At 31.3% G+C, this 12,776-nt stretch overlaps 2 protein-coding genes across 2 annotated transcripts; one reads left to right on the forward strand and one right to left on the reverse strand.

Annotated features, from left to right (window-relative positions):
• The first annotated feature begins 367 nt into the window (after positions 1 to 367).
• On the forward strand, positions 368 to 2,602 carry LOC137827810 (phaseolin, alpha-type-like). The gene is made up of 6 exons (XM_068634145.1): positions 368 to 955; positions 1,031 to 1,221; positions 1,310 to 1,390; positions 1,515 to 1,760; positions 1,889 to 2,147; positions 2,251 to 2,602. Exons 1-6 carry the CDS (start codon positions 643 to 645, stop codon positions 2,466 to 2,468), a joined length of 1,308 nt encoding a protein of 435 aa, XP_068490246.1. The 5' UTR covers positions 368 to 642; the 3' UTR covers positions 2,469 to 2,602.
• Positions 2,603 to 4,255: 1,653 nt separating this feature from the next.
• On the reverse strand, positions 4,256 to 4,786 carry LOC137828000 (uncharacterized). Its single transcript, XM_068634390.1, has one exon. The coding sequence runs from the start codon at positions 4,784 to 4,786 to the stop codon at positions 4,256 to 4,258; it is 531 nt and encodes a 176-aa protein (XP_068490491.1).
• Between the last annotated feature and the right edge of the window lie 7,990 nt (positions 4,787 to 12,776).

The raw sequence follows: 12,776 nt of genomic DNA on the forward strand, positions 1-12,776 counted from the left end.
TTTATTATAATAGGATATTTTGTTCTATTAAAATTTTATGGAATATATGTAATTCTTAAGAATAATGTTAAGAGTAAATTTTTCAAAATTTATTTGACAAAAAAAATGGTAAAACATATACTATTAAGTTGATTTTTCGTAAAATAGAGACAAATGCAACCGCACCCTTCTTCAATCACACAAATTTGGTTCAGGTTGTCATGGCACTCTGTAGTCGTTTGGTTCATGCATGGATGCTTACGCAAGAAAAAGACAAAGAAAAAAGACAAAACAGAGAGATCGCCGCGTCCATGTATGTCTAAATGCCATGCACAGCAACACGTGCTTAACATGCACTTTAAATGGCTCACCATCTCAACCCACACACAAACACATTGCCTTTTTCTTCATCATCACCACAACCACCTGTATATATTCATTCTCTTCCGCCACCTCAATTTCTTCACTTCAACACACGTCAACCTGCATATGCGTGTCATCCCATGCCCAAATCTCCATGCATGTTCCAACCACCTTCTCTCTTATATAATACCTATAAATACCCCTAATATCACTCACTTCTTTCATCATCCATCCATCCAGAGTACTACTACTCTACTACTATAATACCCCAACCCAACTCATATTCAATACTACTCTACTATGATGAGAGCAAGGGTTCCACTCCTGTTGCTGGGAATTCTTTTCCTGGCATCACTTTCTGCCTCATTTGCCACTTCACTCCGGGAGGAGGAAGAGAGCCAAGATAACCCCTTCTACTTCAACTCTGACAACTCCTGGAACACTCTATTCAAAAACCAATATGGTCACATTCGTGTCCTCCAGAGGTTCGACCAACAATCCAAACGACTTCAGAATCTTGAAGACTACCGTCTTGTGGAGTTCAGGTCCAAACCCGAAACCCTCCTTCTTCCTCAGCAGGCTGATGCTGAGTTACTCCTAGTTGTCCGTAGTGGTAAGTAATTGCTACTGGTATCACTTGTTTCTTCTTGCAGAAGAAATAATGGTAATGAGTTTTTTATAATTTCAGGGAGCGCCATACTCGTCTTGGTGAAACCTGATGATCGCAGAGAGTACTTCTTCCTTACTAGCGATAACCCGATATTCTCTGATCACCAGAAAATCCCTGCAGGAACCATTTTCTATTTGGTTAACCCTGATCCCAAAGAGGATCTCAGAATAATCCAACTCGCCATGCCCGTTAACAACCCTCAGATTCATGTACTGCCTTTTGTAATACTGAACTAATTTTTTGTTATTTTAACTTGCAATTTCTCTCCAAATGTGATGATAAATGTTTGTCCTGCAGGACTTTTTCCTATCTAGCACAGAAGCCCAACAATCCTACTTGCAAGAGTTCAGCAAGCATATTCTAGAGGCCTCCTTCAATGTAAGAAAGAAAACAGCATCTAACTACATATTTGCGTTGCCATTTAGCTAGTACTTTGTCTAAATGTCACACTTGTTGAATTTTTTGAATGATATCATTATATATGTTTGCATGATTTTTATAGAGCAAATTCGAGGAGATCAACAGGGTTCTGTTTGAAGAGGAGGGACAGCAAGAGGAGGGACAGCAAGAGGGAGTGATTGTGAACATTGATTCTGAACAGATTGAGGAACTGAGCAAACATGCAAAATCTAGTTCAAGGAAATCCCATTCCAAACAAGATAACACAATTGGAAACGAATTTGGAAACCTGACTGAGAGGACCGATAACTCCTTGAATGTGTTAATCAGTTCTATAGAGATGAAAGAGGTAAATACAAAGAAAAAACATATAGACAAACTTAGCAATTGAGTTCTATTATTCACTGTCGTCTTGGTTAGAAAATCTTAGTATTGAGAATATAATTAAATAATGGTTTTTTTTGTTAACAAATTTAGGGAGCTCTTTTTGTGCCACACTACTATTCTAAGGCCATTGTTATACTAGTGGTTAATGAAGGAGAAGCACATGTTGAACTTGTTGGCCCAAAAGGAAATAAGGAAACCTTGGAATTTGAGAGCTACAGAGCTGAGCTTTCTAAAGACGATGTATTTGTAATCCCAGCAGCATATCCAGTTGCCATCAAGGCTACCTCCAACGTGAATTTCACTGGTTTCGGTATCAATGCTAATAACAACAATAGGAACCTCCTTGCAGGTATATATATTTATTATATATGACCATGAATTTGAATATAGGGTTGTTGATGGGATTTTTTATTTATAATTGGTAATGCGTGATTGTGATTGAAAATATGAAGGTAAGACGGACAATGTCATAAGCAGCATCGGTAGAGCTCTGGACGGTAAAGACGTGTTGGGGCTTACGTTCTCTGGGTCTGGTGAAGAAGTTATGAAGCTGATCAACAAGCAGAGTGGATCGTACTTTGTGGATGGACACCATCACCAACAGGAACAGCAAAAGGGAAGTCACCAACAGGAACAGCAAAAGGGAAGAAAGGGTGCATTTGTGTACTGAATAAGTATGAACTAAAATGCATGTATGGTGTAAGAGCTCATGGAGAGCATGGAAATATGTATCGGACCATGTAACACTATAATAACTGAGCTCCATCTCACTTCTTCTATGAATAAACAAAGGATGTTATGATATATTAACACTATATGCACCTTACATAGTAATACATTAATATTTAATACTTTTTATTTTAACTTTTTAATTTAAAATATTATTATAAAGAGGAATAAACAAAGGATGTCAAGATATATGCATCTTACATAGTAATACATTAATATTTAATACTTTTTATTTTAACTTTTCAAAAAATATTTTAACTTTTTAATTTAAAATATTATTATATTATTATAAAGAGGTGAGAAGTGTATGTTGTCAAGAAAAAGTTTTCCATACAGAAAACGAAGAGCATATAAATGATGCTTGTGTTTTATGTTTTAGTTTTCTGCAAAGCTAATTTGATATTTGATATGGTTAACTGGTGGTTTCAAAACAAAAAATAAATAATTATTTGTTTTATTTACTAATTATAGAGATTACTTTATAGACTAAATTTTTTTATTTATTTTTAAATTTTGTTTTTACTATTGTTAAATAAATTTTTTTTTAACAATGAATAAATTAAATAAGAAAGAAATATTTTAGGATATTGTATACAAAAACTTACAAGGCTACACTCCCTTAAAGCTACACCCCTTACAACTGCAAGCAGAGAACCAAAACTAACAAAGCTTCTTGCAACCAAAACAACTTATTTACAATCCCAATAAACAAGTATAAGTAACGCATAAAGCAACCAACACTAAAACTATAGAATTCCTACTAAAAACATCATTGAGAAAGCCAAAAGGTTGGCCAAACCAGAGCCCCAACAACATACAGAAACCAGATGAAGCACCTACTACTAAGGTGCATAACCTGTAGAAAACAACTAGACATATTGAGCAGAATGTTTTCCCTAATCAACACCAACACAGAACAAGAAAAATAGTAGCAGCAATGCTGTAACAACTTGAAAACGGTAGCAACAACTACTACCGAAAGCCCTTATGCCCATGGAGATAAGCCAAAAAAACACCATGATTTCAGCTTCAAGCACTGCTGTCAAATTATACCTTCCCATTTCAGCATATCTAGACCAACTACAGAGTCTACAACTTATCTGAAGCCAAGGGGAAAACTGTTGTTGCTGCCACTCTAACATCTGTGACTCTACACTTCCTTGAAACTCTTCTCCCTTCACTTCCTTATATCTTCTAACTAGTTGACTTAGTTGTTCCTATGAACCCAGTTTTTGTGTCAGCTTCAACTAAACCAGGAAAATCCTAGCGGAAGGACCACCATCAAGTTTAAGTTGCACTATAAAGCATAAATTTGCATAAAACTTCATGCACTTTACACATAAACCAGTGGTGCTTGGCTGTAAAGGATCACAATACTCCAAGCTCCACAGCCATGGAAGCCATAGTCTAAGCCAGTACCGAAGTTCCTTCTAACTGCTTCCTTTTTCCTGCACACCACCCAATGCTATTTCACCTCACCCTGCATCAAAAAACCTTAGGAACAACTCATGTGCTTGTTAATCCTAATCTCCACTCATTGTAGGCTACCATACCATACATCGCCACCTCTAGCATTCATTTGACAACGTCAAGCTTCACCATGGTTTATTTTACAACATCAACACTAAACTAACAAGTCCACCAGAAGGTTCTTGAAAAACTGAGACATTCCTAGTCCCTCCTGCATAGCCAGAATTAAACCCCCTACACCCTTACTAGCATTCCTTTTCATCGAACACTAAGAAGGCATTGAGTAGGATTCAGATGCCAATCTGAAAACGCATACGAAAAAGACCTCACCCTGTGTTTTAGCCATTGCCAAGAAAGAAGTTCAGTCAATTGGAAAATTTCTTTGACATCAGGGACCCCTTGCTTGAAAACAACCTTATTCCTCTGCTCCCAAATACTTCGAACTATTGCTACCCACATTCCTCTCCAAACTTGATTATGCTTATCAGACATGTGAACTAAATGAAAGTTCTCAAAATGATTCCTCAAGTCCTTGTTTTGTACCATCAAGATGTCTATCCACGTGAAACAAAGAAACCAAACATGTCGTGCATATACACAATCAAGGAACAAATGTTGGGAAAATTCTTCTGACTGGTTACACAGAACACATAAAGGAGAGTTCACCACCACTCCTCTCTTGATCAGATTATGAGTGGTAGGTAATCTGTCAAGTAAAATTCTCCACACAGGGATTAAAACTTTAGGAAGAGCTTTTGCCTGCCATAAAAGACTAAAAACACCATCCATTGTGCCATTGGATTGACAATCTAAGAGAGCATAAGCCTATTTAATAGAGAAAGTACCTTTGGGATCCCTTCCCCAAACAAGAAGATCGTGAATATCCTTATGTAAGACGCCCCTATTCAAAATCAAAAGCATGTCTTCCTCCATAATCGATTCCTACTAAAACCTTGTCCTCCTCCAGTTTAACCGCCATTGGCGCCAGAACCCTCTCAAGAACCTACCTCACCCACCTTCATACCTTGATCCAGAGACAGAGAATAAAGTCTAGGGAACAAAGATTTAGGGTTAATGTTATGAGCCCACACGTCCTCTCAGAATGTGACTTTATCCCCATTACCTACTTTCCAAGCAACAACCTTTTTAAACCATCCTTCTTCCTCCCCCTCCTCACAGACTAGAGCTAAATCCCTCCACCACTGATATGATTCCAATAACATGATGGAGATATGATATGAACATGTTATGGATTCAACAAGAGTTAGAATATGATTAGGCACTTTTTAAGAATTGGATCAATGTTCTTAACATTCAAGAACTCACCAAAACACAAGTAACCAAGCCAAACTTACATAAAAACCCATTTTGAACAACAAACTCATGGATAGAAATTCAAGAACACAACATATAGCAATTATACCCATGGAGGACGTGACCAAAACAGCAAGAACAACCAATTTTCACCGATTAAAATTGAATATAAGTGCAGAAAATGAAAGAGGACATTATGAAGAGATTGCACCGATTGAAAATGAAAACAAACAAGTAGAACAAAAATGGGTAATTTGGAATGAAGGGAAAATGGAGTTATGTGGATGAAGCTCTTGGAATGTGCACGCCACTTGAAGGATGGTTGGCTTCAAGATGAGTGTTGTTGCCGCCACTTGAAAGCCCAAGAATTCACTCAAGATAACACTAGAAGAGAAGAAGACACAAGTCTCTCTCACTCACTCACCAATTTGGTAGAGGTTCTTTACTCTCAAAAATCAATCTTATTATTTCAAAGACCTAAGCACCCCTTTTATAATAGAGAGGGCTGGTCACAAAGTACAAGAGAAGCTTTTGAAAGGTCATCTTCTAACTCCTTTTATTCTAGCACCTAAAGGAGTGTGAAGAGACAACTTTCTAGATTTTTCCTAAAACTAGCGCCTAAAGTGTTATACAATGGAGGTGTCTTTAAAGTTTCCCTCTTTAGCACATCCTAAAGCTATTCTATATTATTTACAAATTTATACAAAAGAATCTACAAAGAGAGATATTAATTGGAGCCCATTCTTGAATGCTTGAAGTCTTCTTGTTGGCTTTAGGCTTGGTCCTCTCTTTATTTAATTCTTCTTTAATTTTTAAGAAGACTAGAAGGAAGAACTTTAAATGCTTGGGTGGATGGCCTCTTCCTCCATTAGTGAAATCCTCTCTTACTTGATCTCCATCATGCTCCCCGAGTTGGACAGAATTCGTCCACGAATTCTGAATCTCTGCATATAACAAAGTCAGTTTACTATCAAATTTAACAGTTGAATAAGAGAAAGGCAAACATGACTTAGAATTTGTAAGAAGTGGGATTTCATAAAAGGAGGTCCTATAGATAGACCAAGTTGAAAAAAATTGTTTGGGAATGATTATATTTTTTGAAAAAAGTTCTCTTAAATGGTGAAAACCATTAGGAGGTATGAAAAAATCATTCCTAACATTCTTTAACCAAGATGGTGGTGAAGTAAGAACCTTTGGTAATGAAAAAGAAAAGGAAGGAAAACACCTTGGAGGTCCCAAGACACAAACCCAAGTCCTTTCAGTGACCAAGGAAGCATTAACCACTATACCAAACAAGTTCTTTGGTAATATTATCATTTTTATTATACTTATTATTATTAATATAATTTATACATATTAATATAATTATTATTAATAATAATAATAAAACAAATTATATTCATATTATTAATATTATTCATTTTATTAATATTATTCATATTATTAATATTTATTAATATTATTCACATTATTAATATTTATTAATATTATTCACATTATTAATATTTATTAATATTATTCACATTATTAATATTTATTAATATTATTCATATTATTAATATTTATTAATCTTATTCATATTATTAATATTATTACTAATACTATTAATAATAATAATAATAAATTATATTCATATTATTCATATTTATTAATATTATTAATATTATATTCATATTATTAATATTATATTTATATTATTAATATTATATTCATATTATTAATATTATATTTATATTATTAATATTATATTCATATTGTTAATATTTTTAATATTGCTAATATTTTTAATATTGTTAATATTGTTAATATTTTTAATATTAATAATAATAATAATAAGTATAATAAAAATCATAATAATACTAAAGAATTTGTTTGGTGTAGTGGTTAAATTTCTTTGGTTACTGAAGAAATCTGGTTTTGAATCCCATTCACTGAAAATTTTATTTTATGGTGCCAAAATTTACATACAGATTTTTTCCGTATGTAATTATATCCGTATGTAATTACATACGGAAAAAATCCGTATGTAAACCTGTTTACATACGAATTTTAATTCCCGCTCCATGGCACCAAAAGTTACATACGGAATTTAATCCGTATGTAATGTTGATTTTACATACGAATTTTGATTCGTATGTAATAATCCGTATATAATTCGCGTTTTTCTTGTAATGTATCACCATTTCTTAGCAAAATATAAAAATTCTAAAGAGGTTATTTTCACCTTTTGGTCTTCATAGACCCCATAGGCTTTAAAAATTTGTTCACATTTAGCCTCCCAATCTAAATACACATTAGGATCACTATCACCACTAAAGCTAGGTACTTTTACACTTTGAAAATAAGGCAATGCCACATGTTAGCGCCTATCTTCAAGTTTATGTATTTTCCATTCTTCCTTTTTTTCAAAGCTCCCATAGGTGTTGGAACTCCTTAAAACATGCCCATGATGATGTTGGCTGTGAGCATTGGAAGAACCTTTGGAAGAATGTCTAGGAGAATGATGTCTTCCATGGATGGAATGTGAGGACCTTTCTTGCTTCAATTCAACTTTTGCTAATCTTTCTTCCAACTTTTGCATAACATCATCTTTGATTGCTACTCTTTCTTCCAACTTTTGAATAGCTTCATCTTTGAGAGCAAGGGCTTGTTTTGCCTCTTTTAACTCATTAAGAACATAAGCTTTATGAGTAGAATGTGGTTTGGAAGATTCAACACTTGAATATGTATTCATTGGACAAAGAAAACAGCAAACACAATAGCAAACAATATTAAGAAAAACAAGGTTAGCAAATGAAACAATTATAAAAATGTACTGAAAATTAAAAGTCACTCCAAGAAAGAATACTTCCCTCAACCAATCTGCTCTTGAGGTCTTGTAACTCTCGAATGAAATATGTCAAAGCAAAGGCACTCTTTCTCAAAGCCAAAACACCACAAAATTTAAAGAACAAGAAAAGACAATCAAGAAAAGGTGTAAACAAGAAAAGGCTATAGCAAAAGGAATACAAGATATATGACAAACTCAAAGAATAATGAAGAAAAGACAATCAAGAAAAATAAGGTACTCAATTAAAGGATGACACACAAAAGAAACCTAAAGAAAAGCACTAGAATAGATGAAGAAAACAAAAACAAAACTACTGGAATTGTAAAAACTGGAATCTGTGCGTAACTTCAAAAATTTATCTGGAACGTTATAATTCAAACTGGAATATGAAATTTAAACCACTGAAACTTCAAGATGTTATCTCACTTTGGGCACTGGAATCACACAAAAACAGTATACCAATTAATTGTGATAAATTTCCGAAAATCACTACCGCATCACCGTTTTTCAAGAGTCAGAATTTTACACTCTGTTCGTATTTCATTTATCATTTTTTTGGTATTTGGAATTTTGATACACTTTTTTTTTACTCTTTTGTAACACTTCAAACTACATAAATCCAGAGTTTCAGAATTTTCTTCAACAATTGTAATTCGCATAAACGAAAACAGTCAGCACAGTTTCAGGAAAAACAGAGGAAGCCTAATCTGGAATGAAAAAACAAAATTGAGAAACTTCAAGAGACACAATAGAATTGATGTTTCAAGAACTTGTATAGATCTAAAATACAAGTAAGACCTCAAATCTAAAAAGAAAAAGCACCAAAGGATCAAGAAAACAAACAGATAAAACTGTACTACAAAAAATCAAGAAACAAAAATTATCAACAAAAGGACTACATAGAATTGATAACATTTTTGGAGAAACATGACTTTGACAAAACTTATAAGGATTCAAAAATCAAAATGACACAAACACAATGTAATAAGAACAAGAAAACAACAAGAAATACTAAAAAATAAACCTAAAACAGAAAGGTAACAACAAAAATGTAAAGTTCTTGAATTAAAAGTGCCAAAACAACTCAAACACAAACTAGAACATACCCAAGACTCATGATAATATTTCAATCGAGCTAGACTTCTACCTCTTTCCGCGCCATATTTAAATATAAGGATGTCTTTCCATTTCCCTTTTTCATCACTCATCAACTGCCATTTCCATTTTTCCAGAAGAGCGCAATTGAATTTTCTTATATCTTTTATCCCCAACCCACCTTCTTCAAGGGGCTTACAAAATTTCTCCCAACTTACCCAAGGAATAGCCACGTTATCTTTGCCCCAAGCCCAAAAGAATTTCCTTTGCATACTAATTATACTATTGCACACAGAAGTTGGAGCTTTAAAGAAAGACAAATAGAAAAGAGGTATGAAAGTAAAGACCAATTTAAGTAGGCATATTCTTCCTGCCCTAGATAAAAATCTCCCCTTCCAAGAGCTAAGTCTAGCTTTTATTTTGTTGACAACAGGCTCCCAAAACCGTTTCTTCCTAGGATTACCTCCAACTTCGATCCCCAGGTATTTGAAAGGCATTTGCATGGTGTTACAATTTAAAGTTTTTGCATAGGTATTAAGGGGATACCTGTCAACATAAATACCTGCCAACTTAGATTTATGGAAGTTGACTTTCAAACTTGAAACGAGTTTAGGATTTAGGGTTTGTATCTAATTAGCTACCAAGGTGTTTGCTACCAAATTTAGAATCTAAATAATTCGTAGTTAAAACCTTGATAGCTAATTAGATACCAATTTAGAAACTATTTAACAATAATAAAAATTAATTTAGAAACCAAATTATTTTTTAGTCTCTAAAATAGTCTGTAATTTAGTCAATATAGCATCTAATTATTTTTTGTCTCTAAAATTAGTTTCTATTTAATGATTTTCTTGTAGTGTAAATTTCCTGTTACTCTAATAAATTATCTGATCACTCTAATAAATTATCTGAATCGTGACGGCTTATGGAATGTAGCAAATAGTACAAAACAAAGGTGTACTATAGGAAACCATGACTTTCTAAATAAACCTAACTTAACATACATAAATGTTAAGAAGACATAAAAATTATAAAGGAAGTGGTTTGTCTCTACTTATATATTATATACTAGCCACTTATGTATTATACTAGGTTGTTAAGGAGAATTATAAAGAGAGAGGTTTGCATACACTTAACATGTATTATCATAATTTTGTTGTTTGGTTTCATTAATCAATATCTTTGTTTTTTCTATCATTATATTAAATTTTATTTTTAAGACTCATACAACGTAAAAGGAATTTTAAATTTTCAAGTATTAACATGAAGACTACAATTGACTTGCACTTATGTTTGAAATATATCAAACAAAACATTTACTTATAAAAAAAAGTAAATAATGTCATAAATCCATCCTTTAACATTGTTAGAAGGAATCTCAACTATTAAAAAAGAGTGTAATTCAACAAATCATTATTTAACACTATACGAAATTTGTTCTGTTTTCAACAAAATCAAGCACAAATTCATAAATGACTAGTAATAATAATCATAATAATAATTAGAAAACACACCATGCAATAAAACAATTAAAAAATATAAAAAGTTTAGTGCAATTCTCCTTCTGTTATATTATTATCATTATAACAAATTCACCATAATGTTTGTTGTCACTGCATATTGCATTACATGTGTTGTAACAAAAATAAATCATTTTAAAAAAATTTGGGATCAAATTATTGTTCTAAAAAAAGTGGGAATGAAATTACATTTTTTCAAAAATAATTTGGGCCAAAAATAGTGACTAAACCTTGTATTTATTTGGGATGTTGAATAATTTAAAAATTTTATTTAATTCAAATTTTTATTTAAGTATGATATTTTATAATTTAGGATTTCTATTTATTTAAAATTTAAAATAATTTATGAATTTTATTTTATTTTCATGTTTTTATTTAAGTAGGACATTACATAATTTAGGGTTTGAATTTTTTTTTTGAATTTGAATTTTAAGAATTTTATTTATTCCAAATTTTTATTTAAGTAGCACACTAAATAATTTAGGGTATGTATTTATTTAATATTTTGAATAATTTAAAAATTTTATTTATTGTAAATTTTTATTTAAGTAGGACATTAAATAATTGAGATCTGAATTAATTTAAAATTAGTATATAATTTAAAATTTTATTTATATTATATTTTTATTATGTATGATATTAAATAATTTAGGATATGAATTTATTTTAGATTATTATTTAAGTAGGAAATAAAATAAGTTAAGAATTGTTTAGGATTTTGAATAATTTAGAAATTTTATTTATTGCAAATTTTTATTTAAGTATGATATTCAATAATTTAGAATTTGTATATGTTTATAACTTTAAAAAATTTATTTTTTCAAATTTTTATTTAAGTAGAACATTAAATAATTTAGATTTGTATTTATTTAATATTTTAAATAATTTCGGAATTTTATTTATTTGAGAATTTTATTTAGGTATAACACTAAATAATTTTGGATTTGATTTTATATAAGATTTTGAATAATTTAAGAATTTAATTTATTTCATATTTTTATTTAAATAGAACATTAAATAATTTGGATTTTTGAATAATTTAAGAATTTGAAATGTTTAGAAATATTATCATCACAAAGGTTAATATATAGTGCTGAACCTCCGCTTGGTTTCAATCCGAATATGTCATATAATAGAAAATCATAAATTATTTTGTTGATTACTTAAGTAGTGAAGAAAGAATACTAAAAAAGAAAAAAAAGGAAAAGAAGAAAGGATGATAGAAAGATTGTGAATAAAATATAAATTTGGTTAATTAACGACAACATTGAAAATGATGAGCCATTTGCCTCCACACAAATCTAATGTTCATTAGGGTAAATAAGACGAACAAATAAGAATAATAAATCCAACAAAAACAAAAGTTCAAACTGAAATAGTGTAAAAAAATATGAAATGAACAAATCAACTGAACAAAATGTACACAAAAATGGTGATTAAAATGTGTAAAAAAAGTGAACAATGAGATGAACAAAGAACAATAACATATGCAACCAAAATACAATAAGAGATGCAACCAAAATACATCTCCAAACAATAACATACAAAAATGGAGTTAAAAGCTTATAATACAAACTCAACAAAAATGAGATAAGAAAAAATGGCGTTATAAATGAGAAAGAGAAAAGCAAGAATGGTGTTAAAGAGCTTTAATACATAGGTCAAAACAACTCTATAAGAGTGAAAAAAAAAAAGTTCACAAGGATGAGATAAACAAAGCATAATAACAAATGCAACCAAAATACATCTTCAAACAATAACATATAAAAATGGAGTTATAAAAACTCATAATACAAACTCAACAGGAATGAGATGAAAAAATGGAGTTAAAAAAGGGAAAGATCAAGAGCAACAATAAAAAGCTTTAATACAGAGATCAAATCGACTATTAAGGATAATTTTCTTAGGTTGTTCTTCATTTTTGTCAATAAGGTATCTTCCATTTGGCAAGGAGGGGAGATTACAAAAAATTCAAAATGGTCCTAGAATATTGAATGGAGAAGAAATTCGTTCGACTGGG

Source organism: Phaseolus vulgaris, chromosome 7 (genome assembly GCF_000499845.2).
Source record: "Phaseolus vulgaris cultivar G19833 chromosome 7, P. vulgaris v2.0, whole genome shotgun sequence".
Taxonomy (NCBI): Eukaryota; Viridiplantae; Streptophyta; class Magnoliopsida; order Fabales; family Fabaceae; genus Phaseolus; species Phaseolus vulgaris.

Bases quoted from the DNA above. Each gene is read 5' to 3' on its own strand.
- LOC137828000 (XM_068634390.1), bottom strand. From the start codon at position 4,786: ATGGATGGTGTTTTTAGTCTTTTATGGCAGGCAAAAGCTCTTCCTAAA.
- LOC137827810 (XM_068634145.1), top strand. From the start codon at position 643: ATGATGAGAGCAAGGGTTCCACTCCTGTTGCTGGGAATTCTTTTCCTG. The intron at 956-1,030 runs GTAAGTAATTGC...TTATAATTTCAG, and splicing joins ACTCCTAGTTGTCCGTAGTG to GGAGCGCCATACTCGTCTTG. The intron at 1,391-1,514 runs GTAAGAAAGAAA...TGATTTTTATAG, and splicing joins TTCTAGAGGCCTCCTTCAAT to AGCAAATTCGAGGAGATCAA.